This window comes from Dipteris shenzhenensis, chromosome 14 (genome assembly GCF_047967505.1).
Source record: "Dipteris shenzhenensis isolate YYH24624 ecotype China chromosome 14, Dip_SZ_1.0, whole genome shotgun sequence".
NCBI classification, from domain to species: domain Eukaryota; kingdom Viridiplantae; phylum Streptophyta; class Polypodiopsida; order Gleicheniales; family Dipteridaceae; genus Dipteris; species Dipteris shenzhenensis.
Window position 1 is genome coordinate 41,617,592 of NC_141609.1, and position 24,231 is coordinate 41,641,822.

The window sequence follows — 24,231 nt, forward strand, 5'->3', positions numbered from 1 at the left end:
TTCATAACATTGGTTACTATTGGCCATGCCTCATAGAGAGGTATATGAATGTTTTTGTATTTGAGAAGTGTGCCCGTTTTTGTATTTGAGAAGTGTGCCCTAAAGTTTGGAAGATGCCAATTACTCCCTAGGCCCTTAAATCCCATTGTAGCATATGGACCTTTTGAGAGGTTGGGTTGGGACTTTGTGGGACCACTCCCTTGGTCATATCAAGGTAAGTAGTATAAAGATGACTGTTGTTGGAACAATGTGATTGGTCTACTTCACATTTTGATTGGCCTATCCACCATCAAATAGATGATTTTCTTAATGGATACTTGGATGAAGAAATATACATGACATAATGGGAAGGTCATTTTCTCAAAGGTAAGGAAAAGAGATTTTGCAAATTGCAAGAATATCTTTATGGGTTGAAATTGGCACCACGTTCTTGGAATTCAAGAATTCATAATGATTTTCTTGGAATGGAATTTCAACCATTGACTTGAATTCAACATTTTAAATAAGAAGGCATCTAGACATTATTCTTGATGACTTGATAATCATTGCTTCATGGACACGTTATTTCATAGGTTGAAAGTTAGCTCACACAAAAAAAAGTGAAGCGTTCCATTGTTTTCTTGGTATTGGAATATGGAGATATGATAATGTCACATATGTTAAATATACTCAAAATTTTCTTTAGTAGCTTTATTTACACGATTGAAAGCCACTCTCATGTCTTATGGAATTTAACATCAAATTTCCATCTGAGAATAAATCTCTTGATATAGATCCTTATCAATATCCATAACTTATGGGAAGCTTAATAATCATAAGTCTAGACATCTCTTATTGTACTAATGTTCCAGTAAAATCCCAAAAAGACTAATCTCCTTGTTCAAACTGAAAGAGTCCTCAAAAGGTAAGTGGGAATATGGACTAGGACATGGCAAATAAATAGAGATCAATTATGATGAATGCACTGATGCTAAAGTGTACATGATAGAGGATGTTCTTTCAACCATGGATAAGTGGCTTTATCTTGGAAAGTAAGAGAAAACCAACAATGAATGTTACATGCATGTGAAGCAATCTAAATCAAAAGACTTATTTTTGTTTTTTTAAAACTCTTTTTAGAGAAACAATTATGCCCTATTCCAACAATATGAGGAGCATTCATCAATTGGTCGCAAGGTACACCCGTTCCCAACCCACACATACATGCACGTGCACACACACACACACACACACACACACACACAGAGAAAGCATATTGAACTACACTATCATTTCATTAGAGAAAAGACAACGATGAAGAAATCAATATTCTTTATTGTCTAATACCAATCTTGTTAGAAAGTTGCAATCGTAAGAATGCACGAGGTGGAAGAAAGCGAGAGGATGGAACCTACCCAAGGATGAGACATGAAAATATACAAAGGATATAATCCCAAGTACAAAGTGGGTGGCCAAATACCAAGGTACATAGACTTGGAACGAGATACCTTGGATTCATTTGAAGGGGTTGAGATCCGTGGAATGGCTAGGTGGCTGAGGGTTTAGGGCACCCTCTATACATGGCTCCACCACAAGTCAATGTGACATGTCAAAATTCTTGACAAGTTTGACAAAAGAACAAGTTGCCAGTATCTTTTAAAAGGCACTTCCCCTTGACAAGCTCTCATACTTTTTGGAATGATATAGATTGGATTCATTTTAAGGGGTTGAGGTCGTTGGAATGGCTAGGTGGCTGAGGGGTAGGGGCACCCTCTATACTGCAATTCCCCTTGAAAATCTCTCATACTTTTGACAATGACTTGGGATTTGTTAGCTTACATACAGACTTTCACGTGCTCATGCTCATACTTTCATTACTTGAGTTTCTTCTCTATCATCTTTGTTGCCATAATGCAATTTTTAATTTGATAAAATCCAAATACATTTTGTAATGCACCCTCTACTTATATAATGCAATTTAAGAATGGGTATTAAGAATGTACAAATTGCACCATTCACTATGTCTAGAGAGAACCCTAACCTTGACCTTAACCCTAAGGGGAAAGTTGTATATATATTCATTCTTCAATAGTGTTTTATATGCAATGTACTCTCTCACACTCTTACCTCCATGTTCCTTCTCTCTACAAGGTGGCCTTGAGCTCACTAACCAGTTCTCACTACCACACAAATGCTCTTTTGCAAGCTTCTTTCCATTGTACATTGATAGTACATTGTGAGAGATTTCTTCTCAATCATTGATTAATTAATGAGATGCTTTGACCCTCAAGTTGGCAATGTAAAATCATTTGCTTCCACTTCTGTACACCTTCCACTAGCTTAGTTTCCCGAATACCTTACTTTTCTTCTCCATACTTTTCTTCGATCATCTCTTGATGATCTTGCTCTCCTCTATTGCTTGCCCTTAGGTTCTCATGCAAGTATTTTGGAACATGAGAATTGGGAGGAGCTCAATTAGTTGATATGTTTTGTTAACTTAAAACCCGAACCCTAGTAGTTTTGTTTCCAAGAAAAGGAGTGTCAACTACGTTGGTGGGGATAAGGCGTACCAACTTATCCTTATACAAGTACTTAGCAAGTGTTGTAAGTGAGTGGCTTGCAATCAGAATCACTCCAAGGAGGATCATAACAATACCAAGGCTTTTGGAAGATGGCTATTGGAACATAAAAGTGCAACAATGTAGTCCAAAGATTAGAGAACTATTAGCCACGATGAAGAAGTTAGTGCAACATTAAATTCTAGTTGCAAGTGCAAGAACCTTTCTTTTCAGGGTTATGAGGATATTTTCTTCCACAATGTAATAAAGTCCAAGACTATTGTAGAGATGTGTGTAGTCGGAGCTTGTATAAGAGCTTTTCTTGTACTTTTTTGAATAAATTCTCTTATTGGTGACCTTTTGGTCTAGCAAGAGGGATCCAAATGGCAACACCATTGACTCCCACTACTATCAAGGTCCTTCTTTCTCCACAAGAAAAGCAACAGGTTGAAATTGTAAATTAGTCATTTCAAGATAGAGCCCTAGTGTGCATGATCATGGGTACGCTCTCATGGACATAAGTATGGCATTAGTTTTAGGTAAGCTTAGCACTAGTGGACAACCATAGTCACAAGGTCACCATCCATGGGAAGGGAGTCTTTTTCCTATAGATCAACTTATCTTTCTTGGCCTGCACTTTGTCTACTTACTACCGTGGTGTCATGGATTCACTGCTACGGACAACATGGATCCAACTCATCATATGCCATGATTTCTAGTGATGCTTTGCTTCTTGAGGATCCTGAGGGACTATCGTCCTATCCTTCTCTCCATTGGGAGAGCATTTGGCATGCTGTTTGACTCTCTACCTTAGATAATATTGTTAGTGGTAGCAACTGATGGAGTTTCATGCCTCGGGGTGATACTCGAGTACATGTTGTTCCCCCTGTCTGTCCCTTCCTCCTCCTCAGAATTTTCCTCCTCCCTCTACTCCCCCCCACCTTTGTCTTCAACTTTGCCCCCCACCCTCCCCTTTGGCTACAGTCACCCTCACTATCTAGCCCCCCTCCCTTCACGTCCTCACTCCCCTCTTCTCCACTCCCCTCTCCCCACTACCCTCTTCTCTTGTAGTGATGCAATCCGCTTCTTCTACCTCCTGTCGAGTCCTTGGGCATAGGTGAGGCTAAGTCTTGCCCCTCCCCTACGTTGTGGCTTCCTCCTCTCAGATGGAGCCCATACCCCCCACCCCCCCCCTTTCACAAGATATAGCCTCCTCAGATCTGCTAGAGTTAAGGTGGTCCTTTCACACAACTTCCACATCTGATGCAATCACCTAGAAACCCTCACTTAGGGAGTTTTGGAAACTTGGACTGTGGAACTACCTGGAGATTCTGGATGTGTATCTCCTTGCTTTAGAGATGATGGTGTTGACCTTGTAGCCTAAAAAAGGGGGATCCATTGGAGTAGTTGCTTCCTGTACTCGCCCTTTCAGGGAATTTCATTTTGGCTCCATGGGAGAGAACCAGTGAGCTCCCAAGTTCTTCAATTTGGCAATGAGACACTAGCTTTTTCACGTGATGGAGGAGGGGTTAGGGTGTCATAGGAGGGAGCTTTGGATCACCCATGGTGACTTAGCCACCTTCCATGTTAGTTTCACCTCAAATAGACAGGGAATAGGCATTGCATTGGGTGTGATTTGCTTGGGCATGAGGAGTAGCTTAAGCACATGAGGTATGGACACCCTACAGTGTGCCAACATGCTTGGGGTAGATGACTGGGGCACCAACTCAATATGTATTATGCTACTACCCTCGTCCCAAATCCAAGGTATGGGGGGACAAGGTCCATATATAATATGCATGGATTTCCTACAAAAGAGTTTTAAATATGCAAGGAAAAAATATGACAATCTCCAATCCTCCCTACCATAAAGCATAAGGTTTATACTTCAAAAAATAAGAAAGATTATAAGATTTGTACATATTTTCATAATATGTGAGACCCAAGGGGGGGTCTTTTGGATGAGGGGGTTTAAAATAAAAATACAATAAAATATAGAAACCCAACTCCTTTCAAAATCATGTAATTTTTTCATGTGTTACCCAAATTTCAAGCTGTGAAGACATATTTGAAGCTCTTTTAGTGTAGAACATAATCATGCTAATTTGACTAGCTTTTAGTCATGGCATATTGTTAAAATCATCTCATACTCAAAATTGTCATAGGTATTCTTACTAAAGGGAGTTGGCCCTGGGGGTAGATGTATCTTTCATGATGTAGTGGGCCCTAAGGATAGGCATAGAGCTAGTTATGCCCTTGGTATGACATCGTATGTATGCTGACTACTCTCTTTGCAAAGCCCCCTCCAAGTCACAGAAGTCCAATGTTGTAGTGGAGGCTCCCACTCATAGGTGAGCCTTATTTTCTACCCCCTTCTCCCCATGAGTTGGGCCATGCATGGAATTCATGATCGTGCATGGGAATCCATAGCATCTGATACTTTGTAAGGAGCTACAAAGGGTTGCGGGCAACATGCTCTCTTTTGATTCAGGAGCATATGTTTTTAGCTTAAACACCATGGCCATCTCCTCCCTGGTAGAGGATGCCTACGGTGGTTGAGAGGAGCACGTCGGAGCAGTTCATCTTTGTAATCTATGGTAAGGACCCCTGATGGGAGCCGGATTTCTCTCAACTTCCTAGTAGCCTTTACTTTTAGTTTGGGAAGCAAAGACACAATGGCCTTCTAGAGAGGATGGAGAGATTTATGTGAGTCATTAGGCAATGCATAGGGGGGAGCCACTGGCATTCTCGTAGATACCATGATGTTTGATCACTCTTCGATCTTGCTAGACCTAGAGCAGCTCAGATGGCTATAGCAAATTATTACAGAGTTTTGGTAGCAGCTTGAGATCCCACTCAAGGGATATTGGTTCTTGTGGGCAGTGGATGAGATTTAGTGTAGCAATGAAGAGCATTAGTCCAGGCTCTTCGCCAACTGCATGTCCTCCAGGAGAGCGAGCCAGCATTGAGGCGGGACTTTGCTTCCATGGAGAATCTGAAGGACCAAGACCCAAGTTCTCAATGGCTTGCATATCGACATGAGTATGTATTCCCATCCACTAGCCCTCGGTTAGCAGGGATATAACTGCAAAGATTGAAAGATGAGAGAGGATAGGTACACTTTGATCCTAAGAGATTCTAGAGATGCCCAGAGATGTCAATCCAAGGAGAAGTCTGCCCAAGTTCATGCATCCGACGAGGTAGTTTGGGCCCACATCCCGTCACAGCGATCTCTTCGAGCATAGGTGGAGAAGCCTTTCATTGATGATGAGCTCTAGGAGGCCCTCAAGGCCCTTCATCCACATAAGAGATCTGGTGAGAATGGACTCACACGATCCTTCTTTAGGTGCTTTTGGAGCACATCCATACCCCCTTTGGCTAGCCTTTTAGGAGATATTTGACTCAGATTCGCTTTTGCAGCCTCTATGTCGTGGTTGGATTTGTTTGATCCTAAAGGGAGGGGACAAATTTTATTTTCATAAATGGAGGCAAGCACTCTACTGCATATGGCATACTGCATATGGCATATAAGATCTTTGGCCAAGGTCTTGAGTTTGCGGTTTGCGGGCACATCTAGCGAACATTATCCATGATAGGGAGACAAGTTTTGTTCAGGAATGCAGCATCTTGGACACCATCACTTTTTGGGAGGCACTAAATTGGGTGAGGGAGGGGTCTCAACCTCTTATGATTCTCCTCCTAGATTTTGAGAAGGCTTACGATAGGGTGGTGTGGCCTTCTTGGAGGGACCATATAGAGATTAGGCTTTTCAAAGAGATGGATCATAGGAGCTTAGTTAGATTCTTATGGGTTGCCACACGAGCAAGGCATTCTCGCTACCTCGCTCAATTTTGGTAGGGTTTCCCCCTCCACCCTTTTGTATAACTAACGCATTGGGTTACTTTTCACACTCGCAAGCTATAGGCCTCATTGAGATGAGGCTCCCAAACCGATTGGAGGAGTTGTTGGATTCAAAGTTCATAGATGACATGGCCCTCTATGTGGAGGGTTTGACAAAGAGCATCATGGCGGACAAGGAGTTATCTACTATGAAGCCTTCGAGCTTAGGACCCAATTAGACCAAATTAGTCGGCTTCCTTAGAAGGACACATAAGGTTCAAGAGATTTGAGATTGGAGGGTTGCCCTTAGTTTTTTGTGGATTCGTCATGGACAGATAGTGAGATGCCTAGGATGCCAGGTGGGCATGGACATATCCACAGAGCAACAGATTGCCCTAGTACTAGAGAGTGTGTGGTGCAAGGTCCTCTACCGGATCTTTGTCAAACTATGACTAGTAGGTAGGGCCTTGGTGGCCAACCAAGTCCTCCTTGCAATACACTGGTACATAGTCTCTTTCTAGTGCTTCCATAAGGGATGCATGGGGCAACTCAGGCACTTGGTGCACAATTTCTTATGGGCAAGATCGGATGGCACGAGGAACACTAGAGCTAGAGTTGCATGGCAGACTGTGGCCTTACTTGAGGCACTGGGAGGTTTGGGCATCATAGAGCCACAGATGAGGAGCAAAGCCCTCTTAGGCAAGTCAGCTGTGAGTGATCTTACCCCAGGCATAGAGCCCTAAAAGCTCTTAGTTTAGTGAGGGATTCCCTGAAAACCCCATGCATTGGTGGCTAGTGGTAGCAGTCTTATTAGTGGATTTTGACTGAGGTCCCCCTTACTGGGAAGGGGTACCCATTGATGTAGAGTCTTTACAAGATCTAGCAGTCGGTTAGCAAGAGGACTCATTTGGGCTTGCCCCCGCTATAGGGAGGACTTTGAGTGACAACCTCTTATTCGGCATCCAAAGAATTAAAGATCAGGATGGTCTCATGCTTGGTTAGTGGATACACATAGGATGGGCACAATGGGATGGTGGCCTCACCAGATCTTTGGAGGCTTGGAGTGGGCTCCTCAAGAAGGGAGAGGCATAGCTTGGTTCATTTTCAAGGGATGGGTTTGCTGATAAGGGAGATTGATGCAGCCATTCCCGAGTCATGGTGCGGGCGGGGCTCCATTTGCCAGTTGGTAGCCATTGGTGGGTTGGTCAGTTCTCTAAGAGAGGGGTATCCTTGAGTATGATATCTAGGCATAGGGACCAAGTACGCTTCTTCAGAGTGGGGCTAGATGGGCTTCTTCAGCTTGTGTACGTGAGAGACCCAGAGATGGATGGGAGCTTAGACTCACTTCAATGGACAGATGATCAGAGTAGTGCACCGGTTGGGTTCATCTATCCATCACACAGAGATGGATTGATGAGAGACCCAGAGATGGATGGGAACTTGGACTCACTTCAGCGGCAGATGATCAGAGTAGTGCACTGGCTGGGTTCATCCATCCATCAGGCATTCAAACTACGATCCACATTGGTGGTGTCTATGGCTTTGCAAGGGCCACCCCCTTTATAAGGTCTAGTGGGATCGAGGAGAGTGGTTTTGGCCATACAGAGTAGGCCACTTGAATAGGTTGAGGAGGTGGCCTTCTTCTCTTACACGACTCGTATAGGATGGCATCTTTAACTTGAGAGGTTGGCGTGGAATCCTTTGAGAGAGAGACATTGGGCTGAGCGGCAGGTGTCCCAAGAGGTCAGATCTAGGGTCTCGTCGATGGCCATAGAAGATCCTATTTCTTCTGGTTGGTTTCCCACAAAGCTCTTTCTTGGACCAGATGCATGTGGATGGATGACATCACATTTGTTGCGCTGGTGGAGTACTTGACTTGATCCCTCACTGCTTATGGAGTTATCCTAGTTTACAGAGGATTTGGTTGAGATCTCTTTCTATTGTGGCTTAGGTGTAGAGGATTCAAAGGGATTTCACTTGGGGTACAATATCCTGATTGATAGAAGGGGGTCATGCCTTCCACATTGATGCGGTCTCCCCAAACCTATAGGATATATGGATTGAGCATCATCAAGACTAAGCAATATGAGGCAACACCATCGACTCGACATCCGTTCTCTCCCCTATGTAGAGGGCTGTGTGGGAGACAGTGGCAACATCATGACATAGAACATCTGGGTTGCATGTTGTAGCTTGGTGATGAGTAATCACCTTGTTCCACCTATGGCCACTCTGGTAGCCATTTGGCAAGATATCTTGTGCGCCACATGGGAGCGCAAGACGTTGAGATCTAAGCGACTATCGAAAGACGTTTTTGCAAGGCTTGGCCTACATGCACTTTTTAACATCTTCATGCCATGAGGGATTCACTAGTTATACAGTCCTCTTCCCTAGTTGGTAGCCCCTGTTTCACAAATTCCCTAGGCAGTGAGCTAAATCTCAACTAGTTTTCTTTATTATATTCCTAACGATCAACTGCTCACGGATAGCTAATTTATATGGTAGTTATTTCAAGCATTAATTGAAGTTCTTTTCTCCATTTAAAAAAATGTTGACAAGCTAAATGCACAAAATAAGGCTCCATCTTTGTGATAGCAAGATTTAAATCTTACTTATAGCAATCTAATAAAATGGGGTGCTCCTTTATGCTTATAGTTGGATAGCCCTCCCAAACAAGGTTTTAGACCACAAGACATATTTGTAATCTATTATTTTGATTGCCATCATGCTATCAAAATGAAGTCTTTCAAGGAGATTAAATGTCTCTACTATAACATTGTCATTCCTTATTTTTGGAACTACAAGTAAATGTACAATAAAGCTCCTTCTATCAAGCATTGTATTCTCTTTATTCCACCTAGCGAAACTCAAGCACATTATCGTTCTCCAAAGAATTCTTGTTATTGTTTCCCACTTTTCCTCTTTTGTTCTCCAAAGCATTCTTGTGTCTTTTTGTAGCCCACTTCTTCTCTTCTCGCTTCTAGAATAGACATCTTTGTAATAATATCTAAAATGGAGCAAGGTGTCATTAACAACCTAGATTGTAATGTCAAAGGAAAATGAATTTCCAAGGATAGCAAGTAGAGATGGGAACCGCCATTAACAAAAAGTGAGAAAGATACATTTGCTACACAAAAGTAGGAGGAGAAAAGAGGGCTCCAAATAATAAAAGGTTGCAAGGAAGAGCTTAATATCTTGAGTGTGAATAAGAATGAGTTGTATACTCTCTTAAGCACCATTACATTTATTGAGTACTAATATCCCCAAGACAAAGTAGAAGCTATCTTAGAATTACAAAGATTATAGAGAGGGACCTTTGACACTAGGAGAATCTAAAGTGACTATGATGTTGTAGATGAAGAAGATATAGAAGAGGTAGAGGGGAGAACCTGTAGCCGCTCCACACGGGTCCACTCTGTATCCGACAAGTCTAGCCCCCAACATGGGTTGCTGTACATCCCCGCTGGACGGACCAAGGAGTCAAAAAGCACCCCCTTGGTACGTGGATCTTGAAAGTGCGAGCGGAAGCACTGCCTCTCTAGTTTGGCCAAAGAAGCATACCCTTTGCTCAAGCGTGTCTGCATCGCGGATCTCATAGTGAAGAAGATAACCCCAAGATAAGTATATGATGAAACTATCTCAACAGGTGACCCATCAAATGTAAACTACTCCTAGCGCATAATGTCTAGAGATGTATCGAATGACCTTGGTTTTACCCAGGTTGACCTTCAAATCATGAGACTCACAAAAGGACTGTAGTGCGTCAAGGTGTCTCTGGAGCCCCTTTGCTGAGGAAGACAAGAGAGCCACGTCATCTGCATAAAGCAATATCTCAATCAGCGTGCCCGCAAGAGAGCAACCTACCTACCCTGTGTCTACATCACTATCTCAAGCTCGTCAATGTAGAGGCCAAACAAGGTAGGCGATAAAGGACACCCTTGTTTGATCCCGATAGTGCTCATGATCTCGTCTGTCCACCCAAATCCTGCCCGAACTCTGCCTGAAACTCTCTCATAAAGTGCCATGACAGCCCAAATGATCTCTTGGTCATAACCCAAGTCTTGTAGGCGTCGTATGAGGCGTCCTCTCGGAACCATGTCAAATGCCTTGCGAAAATCCACAAATCAACAATAAACTCTTGTACAATTTGTACACAATCCTTCACATAGTGGAGTGCAACCAAAGTGGGTATATACAATTGAGAAGAAAGGGGGATAAGGTCCGTCACCGTCCCATGTGTCCCATATGCATATGAGTTGTGATACCCCTTGTAAATTGCACTCATAGATGAGGGTGAAATGCAAAATAAAAATCTACTCAAAAAGCAAAAAATTACTGTAACTAGTAGAAAAATTGTACTAGCTTGCTCAATGTATGCAACTTAGCATATGAATTACCCCTCTTAAGTTGCAAATAATAAACCTTTACCTTTGGGAATAAAACCCAAATAATAGGCTGAAGGGAAGAAGTAACTATCCCAAAGAAATGACTATGTGCTATAGATGCCTAAGCAGGATCCTGTAGAGGTCTGCCTGCTGAAGAGGCTGCTGCACTGCTGTTGCTGGAGACTGAGAGCTACTCCTATGACTGAGATCTGCTTGATGCTGCATCTGCTGCTATTGAAGGTTGACCTTTTGCAAGTTCTGTTGGTGTTGCTAATGGCCTGGGGCATCCTGCTGGAGGTGGACCCACCAATGGGATGATCTTGCTGAATGAGGGGATGCTGGAATGAGAGGGGAATGCCCCCTTATATAGATATAGTGGTGAGAAGTACGGAGACACGCGTCTCTATCCTCCAGCTCATCAGAGATAGGCGGAGCATACTGATGAACAATAAGGGACAGGTAGTTTATCTTATCCTGCATTCTTAGATGTAGTCATGTTGTTGTTTTTAGTGCTGCATATATAAGGCACACTTAGTCTATTTTGTATTTTGGAGCTCACTAGAAGAAGAAGATGAAGACTTTCTCCCTGGTGTGTGTGTGTGTGTGTGTGTGTGTGTGTGTGTGTGTTGCTGTGTGTATGATACTCATCATTTTAGTTCGTAACATGGTATCAGAGCAGTCACGTTTTTTCGTGGAGAGACTTTTGGCTGCTATAGACATCCATTTGCTGAGCGACTCTGGTTGTTACAGTCCACCAATTTATGCTGAGTGATTTCTTCTTCAGAAGCATTGTTTCCTCCTACTCCAATGAGGCATTGATTCAGGCTAAGCTGGGCACGTTTTTTGCTACCTCAGAGATATGCTACTGCAACTGAGCATGTTTTAGCTGCTACAAAGGTGTTTGAATTTTCTGCAACTTAAGCTCTTATTTCTGCTCATATAGCTGCGCTACTGTTCTAAACTGATGCACCATTGTTTTACTTTCAAGCCATAGTGCCCTGTTGTATCTAAATTAGAGGTCCATTTAGCATTTCAACATCTGTGTCATTTCAACATTTAACATCTTGCATGCTTCTAGGACAAGTTATGCACTTTCTTTTTGCAATCAAGGCTATTTGGCCATGTTATAATCAGCTCCTTGACGAGCCCTTGATAGTTTATGCTAATGCTACATCTGGTGCTGATTGATATCTCTTCAGCCACAGCCATTGTACATTATTGTTAGCTTATGTCACTTGAGCATTATTTAGGCTACAAGGCCTTCTCTATGGAATCTTCCATAGCACTCTCTTATGAGCAATTCAGCAAGGCCATGAAGCCTTTCTAAACTTTTGGGCCATTACCACAGAGCATAGTCTCTTATTTGCGACTATCATACTTGCTTCTTCGGCCCTTGATGTCATGCGGCCCTAGGATCCCTCTACTGATAGTGATTATGTAATTTTCTATTATCCTCCCATTATTCAATGCGCTTACTCTGTTTCATACTATCTTATGAAGTGCTACCACTTATCTTGGTTAGGTGATACCTTGTTTGTCACAACCTTTCAGCGTGTGTCTTTACAAGTACTCTGATTAGCTTTGCATCTAGCTACTATAGACCTGTTTCACATTCCATAGTGACTGTAACAAATTTTACAGGGACGGATCAGCCATAGCCTCTACAGCACAGCCTCAGCTATAGTATTGGCCATGGACTGCCTCAGCCTCAACATAGCCCCTCAGTGCAACTCAGACAAGTCCCCTTCAAAGAGGAAGACACACATTTGTACAAGGGGTTGTTATTGGTGATTGCCAGGCCCCAACAGAAAGGAATGAAAATAGTAGGTACCGTAAATGTTGATGTCCGACCAAATGTTCCCCTCTTGTTGGGATTTTGCCACCTCATAGAGGGAACTATGACCCTCTTTTAAGACTATTGTGTGATCTGGTCCTAACTGGTACTGAATTGGGCTTCTGATGAAGTCTACCGGCATGAACCCAGACATGAAAAAACGCCTTGTGAGATTGGCTAGGACCTCCTATAGATTGCTCAGGTAACTGCCTCTCTCTGTTGCATGATGGAGGAACAACTCCTACTATTTGCCTGTGCCGAAATAACTAACTGGCCTCCTCCACTTGCCTAGGACCTCCCCCTTCTGCTGGGGTTTTTTTCTCCCTTGTCAAGGTGGAAGCCAACTAATCCCAACAGCTTAGAGCAAACTGGCACCAGATCTTTGTCCTCTACCACTACAAGGATGGACTCAAGAGCAAATGCTGCTATCGTGTTCTCCACCAGTGCTAGTTCGGACTTGAGAACAATCTATTGTTGCAATTTGACTATGGCCACTTGTCAGCCTTTCCTAGCTAGGAGCATCTGACTGTCCCATTGTTGAAGAATCCCCTTGCTTCTTCTTGCTGGTAGAGCTACTGTCTCCAGAAAAGGTGAGTCCTGGCACTTCTTGCTAAGGGTCGACTTGGGTCCTTCACCCTTGCTCATGTGCTCAAAATTCTAAGCGAGCTCATAAGCACTGTCGTAATCTTTGGGATGAAAGCTATGAACGTACCACTGGATGTCTGAATGTAGGCCATGAAGAACCTTCATAGTCTCATCCTGTTCCTCCTTTTGTAGCTAAATGGCTACCTATATGAATTTGTTGTCATGGTGCTTAACCGATTCATTGGGACCCTGTGATAGATCAAAACGTTGTCTCCAACTGGTCTAAGGACTATGGTGGAAGGCAGTGTGTTGGGATGTCTTCATGAACTCCAATCCACGTATAACTGGCTACTTTCATCACTGCATCATAGTGATCGGCTCGTCACTGTGCCACCATGTGACAGCTTCACCTAAGAGATGTATGGATGCTAGGATGCACTACTTGTTAGAAATAGAGGCCCCACTGGTGCTGTTCTTCCACCGACCTGCTGCTGCTGCTGCAGTTCTCTACTGCCAGTAGGCCATGGCAGTGCAGCCCATTTGCTGTCCTGCAGCCCTGCTGCCAGTGCATCGCAGCTCTGCTGCTCCAATCTCTGACACAGACAACCCTCCAAACAGGTCCACATTGTTGCGCAACTTCCTGATCCAGGTAACCCTATCTCCCAAGTCTCTCGACTCCTCATCCTCCTCATATGGGGCCTCACAGGTGGGCCAGTGACTTTTCTGGCACTTCTTGTCTTTGTGTGGACCATAGAGAAGTACCTCTTAAATTGATTAGACCACAAGATCAACACAAAGGTGTTGGTCTTGCCATCATACCTTTGGAAGTTGCTTCCCAAAACTTGGCAGGATTCAGTTTGTTTCTCTGATGCCTAAAGTTTGATCAGAGACAAGAACAGTCGCTCTCTCGTTCTTCCTTCGCCCTCTTGAGCCTCGCATTCGGAATCTTCTTTGGCCTCCTAAGCCTTGCAGTCGTGGGCTTCATTTGTTTCTTGTGCTGCCCAGAGGTGCTCTTCCTTGGCCTCTTGGGCAGCCCAGTCCCATTCCTGCTTGACGTGGTCCTGATCTTCTCTCATCTCTTGGAGTAGTACCATTTGGACAAAGAGGTTTTCAGACTGTTGTGCCTGCATCTGCATCATGGCTTGCATCGTTTCTACCATAGCAGATGGAGTCACTTGTGCCTCTGATGGTGGTGATGGTGATGGTAGTCGTGTTAAGAGCTCCACCCCGTGTCGAAGTCTCCGATACCTTGACCTCTGCTACATCCCCTGACAATATCCCTCAAGAGCACCAAAGACAAATAGCCAACATCATTGATGTCAGCTTCACCGTTAAGGAGCCAATGGAGTCCTCTGAAGATGGGTTATGGATCTTCAGAGGACCCCATTGTGCTTGCAGAGCACAGCAAGGTGTTACAGGGTTTGGGGCTGAGCTTATAATTCCTACAGTGTTACAAGATGGGTTGTGGTGGAGCACTCTGTTCCAAGATACCCATCGATACTGCAGCAATTGCGACATCTACTAATGAGCTGGACACCACTTACCTAAAAGACATGACATTGCATCCAAGACAAACCTAGGAAGCCTTTTAGCATTGGAGACTTGATTTCATGGGACCGTTTCCGTGGGTCACCCAACCGGCACACATAAGTATATTCAAATAGCAACTGATTATGCCACACAATGGGCCAAGGCTGAGGCCCTAAGAGACAACCCCGCATGGAGCACTGCTTGATTTTTATGTAAGAATGTGATTTATAGGTTCAGGTGCCCAGTCGAGTTCATCAGTCACCAAGGAACCCACTTCATGAACAAGATATTCTCGATTCTTGCTCCAGAGTTCATGATTATGCACGGAGCTGCCACAACATATTAACCAATAAAGCCGAGGCCATGAACAACGTCCTGAAGGGTATACTTACCAAGAAGGTCACACTCAATAGGACCTACTAGGATTTCAAATTGCAAACGCCACCATGAGCATACAAAACAACCTACAAGGTAACAACCTCCACACCCAGCCTTTGGGCTAGAGACAATTGTGCCCTTCGAATTACTCATTCCATGTCTCCACTTGTCGACACCAACTTGGAGAGAAGACTTAACCAGCTCGACCAACTAGATGTCCGAACTGTTGGACGAATGATTCAAAGATGACAAAAAGTGTGGCATGATGACACAGAGTGCACAAGCACCTACAAAAGGAATGCTAGTATAGTTGTACAACTTGAGATTGGGATGTGAGAAGCTGAATCTAAAGCTTAGCTGGAAGAGATCTTTTTGAGTGACTGAAGTTGTCACCAATAGCACCTTGCAGTTGGAAGACCTTATGTAATGACTGCATTGGTTAATGGCAATAAACACCTATCACATCACTACTGGAGGTTGTGAGCAATCAATGGATGTATAAGCGGATGTATAAGTGCTCCTCACAAGCATCAAGACTCTACAAGGTTTTGATTATGAGAAAGCCAAAGGTGTGAGCAGCTCACATGCAACCAGGATCCACAAGCTTCTCCTTGTCGTGATTGGATTATCCCATACAGTCTGGTGAACACTTGTGCAGATATGTTTGGATTCTTTCCCACATGTAACAAAATATTGTGCAAGCAAAAGTAACTACCACTCTTGCTCTTGCTCCCTCCACCATACGCCATTATTTAGCTCTTCATTACGTATAGACGATGGCTCCCTAGTATCAATCTCGAACAGAACAACAGATGAAGGCAAAGACGACATGGAGGAAATGTCCATGCCCAATGAGCTGCATTCAACCCCCGATCCCATTCAGTGGAATAAGAGAGCAAGAAACTTCTATACGGCAGTCAAGTCTTCGACTTTTGCAGAACAACCTTGGAGCCTATTCAGATAATGTTGGAGGTGGTGGCCTTAACCCCTCGGTTGAGCTAGGGGAGCATAGTTTGTTGACGGGCGTCACGCTGGAGAACACGTGGCATTTGGAGATATTAATCCCATAAGCATAAGAGTCCCCTTGGGGAGCTTGGGTAAGTTGGCACTTGAGACCCTCGTCTCTCATCCATCCCGGGACCTTTTGGGGGGGAGAGGAGGCATGACGTGGCTAGGAAGTGGGGGATTGGGACGCCCCGCTCTTGGCATGCGGATTGCCACTATCCACGCAGCAACTTTCAAGTGAGACTTGTTTGAGTTTACCGCGGCGGTGGCAGCTATCTTGAATGCTCTGACAACGACTCTCTGTGGACTTTGGTGGCGGCTACCCCGTTGCAGCTAGCATTTGTTTCCTTGTTTGGATTTTGGTTTGTCCACGTGGGTATTTGGTTAGGCCCCCCTTTAATTTGGTAGAGGTTGGTTTGGTCAATTGTACCTCGGTGGGTTGTCCACAGGAGGGTGTTGGAGGTGGTGGCGTTCACCCCTCGGTTGAGCTAAGGGAGCATGGTTTGTTGACGGGCGTTGTGCTGCAGAACACGTGGCATTTTAGGATATTAATCCCATAAGCATAGGAGTCCCCTTGGGTACCCTGGATACATTGGCACTTGAGACCCTCCTCTCTCATCCCTCCTAGGACCTTTTGGGGGGGAGAGGAGGCATGATGTGGCTAGGAGGTGGGGGATTGTGACCCCCCGCACTCAGCGTCTCCTGTTGAACGACTCTTGGAAAGTTAGAATTTTGAAGACGACACAATCATTGTGTGGGTTCATCACCAGGGAGCTTATCAGACAGGCTTTTGCATTCCCAGAGGTTGACTTCATACAAGCAAGAGGTATGATCGCTCTGATCAAGCAAGGCAGCTTTATCGCCTCACAAGGATACCCTCACAACATCTTTGTATGCCCGTCCCCCCTCCAACTTTAGAAGCAGGGACACATTTCTCACCTCAATATTTCAGCTTGTTGTTAGGCTGAGTTTTGGCATCTATCTACAGCTCATGCTTAATATACATCGTTAGCTTCACCAAGGATACTTTTGGCACCTATTGACATCAAATATATATTGATTCTCTCCATTTTGTCAAGGAGACAGTTGTATTCTTTTAAATAAGTTAAAATTCTCCAAGGGTTCACTTAGTTCACACAAGTTTAGTGGCTGCATGACCAGCAAAGTTTTTTCACTTAGATGTATTAAGAAATGCCCACTGAAGGGCAAGGGTGCAACGTGACAGGCCTTCAACAATTAGGTGTTTCAAGTCACACCAGCAACAACCTGCCATGCTACCTCAGGTACAACTAGGATTCACAACCCCAGCTGCAGCCGGGCCATCGAATCCCAGCTTTATTCCCAAGAGTCACTTGGGCTCGCCTCCCATGCCCTCACGCTTCCTGGTCCATGGGTTGGATCCTAGTTTAGCCAGCTTCTCTCTGTGCCCGTATTAACCCATCTTTCATTGGATCAGGGGACAGGCCCAATGATAAGCACTCTGAGATATACCCTTCTGCATTTTTAGAAAATGGTCTTCTAGCTATACATGTCTACTTTGGGAACGTCTCGTGTTCCCACCACAAATGTGAGCACAATCCTGCTATCTGTCTAACTCCGCCCTGGCTTCTTTCATGCTTGTTCTTTCAATCTTATTTGTCTCAACCTTCTTCCTAGTCCTCCTGCATGTGAGCACCTGCATAGATGTTAGACATCAAGACATATGCTGCAGCATTATTCTCATCCAGTCGCACTGTGTGTTCAAAGGCCTGTCTTCCAAGATCTACCTCACCCCATCTTCGACAAGCACCCAACACTGTACGCCACATTGCAAGATTAGGTTGAAAAGGCATCTTCTCCACCATGCGCATCACCTCATCTAATCGGGCTGCACGGCCGAGGAGATCAACCATGCATGTGTGGTGCTCAGTAGTTGGAGTGATCCTATAGTCTTTGCTCATGGCCTCAAAGTACTTTTGGGCTTTATCTACTAGACCTGCATGATTGCATACGGTAAGAACACAAAGGAATGTGATCTCGTTTGGCTTTACGCCTTCTCCTTTCATTCTTTCAAGCATATGGAAAACACGATCACTTTCTCCTAGCTGGGCATATCCTGCTATAAGTGCATTCCATGAGACTACATCCGGAGAGATACCCTCCCGCTGCATCTGATGAAAACACTTCAATGCTTCGTCTCCAAGTCCATGTTCAGCATACCCTGCGACCAGTGCAGTCCATGAGACCACATTTCGGACTAGAAGCTTGTCAAGCACTTCCCTTGCTATTGCAAATGAGCCACACTTGGCATACATATCGACCAAGGAGGTACCAACAAAAGGATCTCTTTCCAACCCCTCTCTGGCAATCTCAGCATGTATTTCCTGGCCCTTGTCTATGGCTCCCACGCTGCCACAAGCTTTCAAACTGCCAACAAATGTGACAGCATCCCAACAGACACCCTCCACTTTCATCTGTTCGAAACAGTTCAGTGCTTCCTCACCAAGCCCATGTTCAGCATATCCAATGATTAGTGCATTCCACGAGACATCATCTCGAACTGGAAGTTTGTCAAGTGCTTCCCTTGCCTTTGCAAGCGAGCCACATTTGGCATACATATCAACCAAGGTGTTCCCGAGAACAAGATCCGTTTCCCAGCCCATTCTGGCAATTTCCCCGTGTATCTCTCTTCCCTTGTCTATGGCTCCTATGCTGCCAACAGCTTTCAAGCTGCAAACAAGAGTTACAGCATTCGGAGAAACACCCTGCTGTTGCATCTGTTCGAAATAGTTCAGGGCTTCCTCACCAAGCCCATGTTCCACATGTCCTGCAATAAGAGCAGTCCATGATGCTACATCTCGAACTGCAAGCTTGTCAAAGGCTTCCTGTGCTTCTGGAAGTGAGCCACAATTGGCATACATATCAACCAAAGTAGTGCCAACATGAGCATCTCCTTGGAATCCCTTTCTGACAATTTCAGCATGCAGTTCTCGACCCTCATTTATGGTTCTTATGCTGCCACAAGCTTTCAAGACAAAAGCATAAGTAACAGCATTGGGAGAGACACCCTCCAGCTGCATTTGTTCAAAAAAATTCAGTGCTTCCTCACCAAGGCCATGGTCAATATATCCCGCGATTAGTGCAGTCCATGAGACTACATTTCGAATTGACAGCTTGTCAAATGCTTCCTTTGCTTTTGCAAGAGAGCCACATTTGGCATACATATCTACCAACATATTGCCAACAAAAGGATCTCTTTCCAACCCCTTTTTGGCAATGTCTGCATGTATTTCTCCACCCTTGTCTAGGGCTCCTAAGCTGCCACAAGCTTTTAAACTGCAAACAAAATTGACGGCATCAGGAGAGACTCCTTCCAGTTGCATCTGTTCAAAACACTTCAACGCTTCCTCACCAAGCCCGTGCTCCACATATCCTGAGATTAGTGCAGTCCACAAGACTACATCTCGAACTGGAAGCTTGTCAAAGGCTTCTCTCGCTTTTGCAAAAGAGCCACATTTGGCATACATATCAACCAAGTTAGCGACAACAAAAGTCTCTCTTTCCAAACCCTTCCTGGCAATCTCAGCATGTAATTCTCGGCCCTCATCTAAGGCTCCCACGCTGCCACAAGCTTTCAAACTGAAAACAAATGTGACAGGATCAGCAGAGACACCCTCCAATTGCATTTGTTTTAAACAGTTCAGTGCTTCCTCACCAAGCTCATTTTCAGCATACCCTGCGATTAGTACATTCCACGAAACGACATTTCGAACTGGAATCTTGTCAAAGGCTTCCTTTGCTTTCGCAAGCAAGCCACACTTTGCATACATATCGACTAAGGTGGTGCCAATAAAATGATCTCTTTCCAGACCCCTTCTAGCTGTCTCAGTGTGTATTTCTCTGCCTCTTTCTGCATCCTGCAGTCTAGCACAAGCCTTGAGTAGGGCCACAAGCGTATACTTGCTAGGGTGTACACAATCCTCTTGCATTTTCTGATATAGGTTCAAAGCATACTGTAATTCCCCACAATCAATATATTCCTTGATAAGACAAGTCCAAGAAATCTCATTCCTGTCACTCAGCGTGCTAAAGACCTGCAAAGCATCGCACATGCTTCTGCATTCTACCAACATGGGGACAAGGTAGTTCCCGAGAGTTTCATGATATTTCAGTCCACTTTTGCACATATAGGCATGCAAACGCTTGGCGTATGCAAGATTTTTTTCTTTCTTGCACTTCTGCAAGGTGGAAATCAAGTTCTCAACTGAAGGCAGCTCAGACATACGTTCCAAAGAATTGAGTCTCTCCCCTAAGCTCAGCATCTCACATTCCCCAGATTCCACAGTGGTATATCCTTAACCCAACCTGGATTGTACCAGCCGTCTACCCTAAGCGACACCCTTGTAATGTTATGCTTGAAATTTGGAGCTCTTGGATTTATAGAAACTCACTACAGATTCGTCCGACTAGCCTAAAGGCCGAATAATTTCTACATCCGAATAATTTCTACATCGTTACCCGTGCAGGTGCTGTTGCTGAAGCATGGCCAGATTGAGCACCACTTGCCAGAATTGCGTGCACTAAAACTCGAGGTGAGTAGTGGAGTACCTGAGCTCGAAATTTTGGGAGGCAGTTGGAGTACTGCCCTCCATGAAATCTGTAAAGACCGAAAAACTCGGGTCCTGTCCCCCAACAGGAGCTCCAACGTTCAAGCCCTCACCTTTATGATGCTCACATGAAACCATTTTTGGCCTCTCTGTCTCCATGATCTTGCAAGCAATTCTTACCCTCTCGCTACTAGAGGAAATATATTTTGAGTTTGGCTCTAATAAGTATGTACCTGATTGAAAAGAAATTTCTCATGATTGCCATTTCTAACTAAAATAATAAGTATGTACCTGATTGAAAAGAAATTTCTCATGATTTCCATTTCTAACTAAAATTTGCAAGCACCAAACTAAACTATTAGCCCAATCTCTAAAATTTGCCATTTCATGCAAATTCTAAAGTAAAAGAGTATGTATGTTTTAACTAAACTATTAGCCCAATCTCATTTTCTTTTCTTTATCTTTAGCACCTCTAGCTTCTCTCTCTCTCTCTCTCTCTCCCCTTCGTCAACCTTCACCGGATCTCCCACATCTATATCTAACTTGCAACCCTCAAGCCATAATGACCAAGCCAAAGATCATGAAGAGCTTTGCATTGAGTACATTGCACACACACACAAGACCTGATATTGGCAAAGCTATCCAATGAAGCAGTTTGCAACCCTCAACACCATTATTCCAATCCACAAAGGCAAGAGATCCCATGAGTCCCAAAAACTACAAGACCATCATGATTGGACATCTTATGTCCAAGATTTATGTAGCAACACTTAAGACTCATGTTAGCCAAGAGGTAGAGAGTGCAGGATTTAGAGCGATGGGGCAAGTAGGCTTTGGGGCAAAGCATGCTACACTGAACCACTTTTTTACATTGAGACCTATCATTGAGGAGGCCCATGCATGAAAGCAAAGAGTTTATTGTTGTTTCGTGGATTTTCGCAAAGCATGCTACACTGAACCACTTTTTTACATTGAGACCTATCATTGAGGAGGCCCATGCATGAAAGCAAAGAGTTTATTGTTGTTTCGTGGATTTTCGCAAAGCCTTTGACACTATACCATGAGCCCAACTATTCAAATGACTATGCTATCTAGGGTACAGTCAGGATAACATTTGGGTAGTTTGGACATTATATGAGTGGGTGTCAAGCAAAGTTAGGATTCAACGGGGTGGACAGAGGTGATCATGAGCACAATTAGGGTCAAACAAGGTCCGTTTTCACTGACCTTGTTTCGTCTCTACATCAATGAGCTTGAATCCTTCATCACGACTCCCTTAGTGGGCTCCTTGATCTCAATTCTACTATACATAGATGGTGGGGTCCTACTCTCCTCCTCGGCTAAGGGTCCCAACAGGACCACACTATAGCTTGTCTATGATACACATGATTTGAAGGTCAATTTGGTTAAAACCAAGGTCATGATCTTCAACACATCCCGAGCTACCACAACTTACCTTTGATGGGGCTCTAATAAAGTTTCTTACATCCCAATACATACCAAGGGCTTACCTTTGATGGGGCTCTAATAGAGCTTGTTACATCCTATACATACCTGAGGGTTCTCTTTCCAAGCCCGATCTTCATGATGTGACCAACTATGTAGGCCCGTATGAGCGGGGGATATGCCGCATTAGCTAGACTTGAGCATTGGTGCTTCCACTCACATTTTTAGGATCCCAGAACCAAGTCTCTCCTCTTTGATTCACTAGTCCTCCCAATGGAATGTATTGTAGTCCCTTCTGTGGTCTAGAAGTATCGAAGACAAATTGGTCTATGTGGGTCTTGCATAGAGAGGCTTTAGGTTCTGTGTCTTGCTCAGATGATCCATAACAAGCCATCGGTCCGAGATGAGATCATACTATAGAGTTTGGAGCTACCTCTTTACATGTTCATGTAGCCTTCCAAGTCTCCCTAGGATCGAAGGCTTTGGTACCATTACATTCAGATGATACACATTGCCATGGCTCTAGTCCTGACTTCATTTATAGTGTTGGAGGCATAGGGTGATCAAAGGATCTGGTATGCTTAGACACACATAATGTTGGCAGGCTTGGGAAGGAGTAAATTTGCACAGGTTGGTACCATTTCAGTATAGCCTTGAGACTAATCCATTCCACATGTAGGTGAGGAAGTGAACTAGGTTATTAGAGAGAATCTCTTACAGATCCACACAATTAAGACCTAATCAACACCTACTGAGCTTTTAGTTAAATAGAGCTTCTACTACAAAGATCATTGGTCACGGATCTCAGAGGAGGGGTTTATTGTATCACTGAGCTATATCTAGTTCATCTCCCACGTGCACTAAGGATCTCAATTTGTTAGTCAGTTTTGAGTGTCTTCATATAGGCTACACATTGAGATAGGCTAGCAAAGGGCATCCCACATGAGAGACGAATTTGCACTTTATGTGATATGCAAGAGACTAAGATAGAGGATCACTTTGCATTCACATGTCATGAATACTATGACATTCATGGATGGCATCATCCTTTTTACTACTAGGTTTGGCCCACTTAGAGAGTTCCATGAAGATCTTGATCAACAACGTGTGGCCACGTTTCTTCTTGAGGTCCATAGGCACATAGGAGAGCACATAAGGGACTGACCAAGCCCAACAAAGCATGATCATTGAATTTTTCTCTAGTGACTCGAGCTAGGGGTAGCAAGAGGGGACTAGACGTAATAGAGAGCTAGAGTGCACGACTTGAAAAACTTGACCCTAGGTGGACACTCACATAAGGACTGCATACATATGCTTCTCTTTGATGGAGCTAGACCATTGGAGTGACGATAGCACTTGTGAGGTGTGGGCTACATCATCTAGACTAGAGAGGAGGAGGGGTGAAGCTGTGAAGGCCGATCTATCTTTGACTTTCTTCCTCTATGCTAGCCCTCACTCAATCTCTAGCCACTGTCAGATGAGCTCATCTTGTCTCTTCTCAAGTGCTCGATGGAGTTGGTCCCATAGACACTTGCATAAGTCCATTCACTTAGATGGAAAATTGACCAATTTGTAGATGGCTAGGGACTCTCTCTTTGGTGGCTCCCCTTTTAGGTTTCTCTCACCACTATAGCATGATGTAGTCCTTTTTCTCTTCACAGACATTGGCCTTGGGTATGGGCGCCCTTTTAGTGGCCCCACCATTAGCCTTCATTGTGTCTAGTCTTTTTCAATCTCATAAACCTTTGCTCAAACCTTTGCTCTTCCATAGACATTAAACTCTCTCTCTCTCTCTCTCTCTCTCTCTCTCTCTCTCTCTCTCTCCTCCCATTCTTTCCCCCATCTCTCTCTTCTATATATAGGGAGGCAAAGATGTGTCATCTTTTGCCTCCCCTATATATAGATGAGAAATTAATGGGGGAAAGAATGGGAGGAGAGAGAGAGAGAGAGAGAGCATAGGAGATGGTGAAGTTAAGAGGAGAAAAGCACAAGAGGGTAAGGTTGAGAGGAGGAGGAGAAGGAAGGAGGGTATAGCTTAGAGGAGGAGAATGATGGGGGAGTGGAGAGTCTATGGGTGGAGGCTGAGAATGAGGAGGGAGTGGAGA

General features: G+C 44.1%; 1 protein-coding gene across 1 annotated transcript; it reads right to left on the minus strand.

Annotated features, from left to right (window-relative positions):
- Positions 1-17,455: 17,455 nt before the first annotated feature.
- LOC147894635 (pentatricopeptide repeat-containing protein At4g13650-like) lies at positions 17,456-21,029 on the minus strand. Its single transcript, XM_087385085.1, has 2 exons — positions 20,972-21,029; positions 17,456-20,913 (listed from the first exon to the last, which is right to left on the minus strand). Exon 2 carries the CDS (start codon positions 20,393-20,395, stop codon positions 17,747-17,749), a length of 2,649 nt encoding a protein of 882 aa, XP_087241211.1. The 5' UTR covers positions 20,396-20,913; positions 20,972-21,029; the 3' UTR covers positions 17,456-17,746.
- Between the last annotated feature and the right edge of the window lie 3,202 nt (positions 21,030-24,231).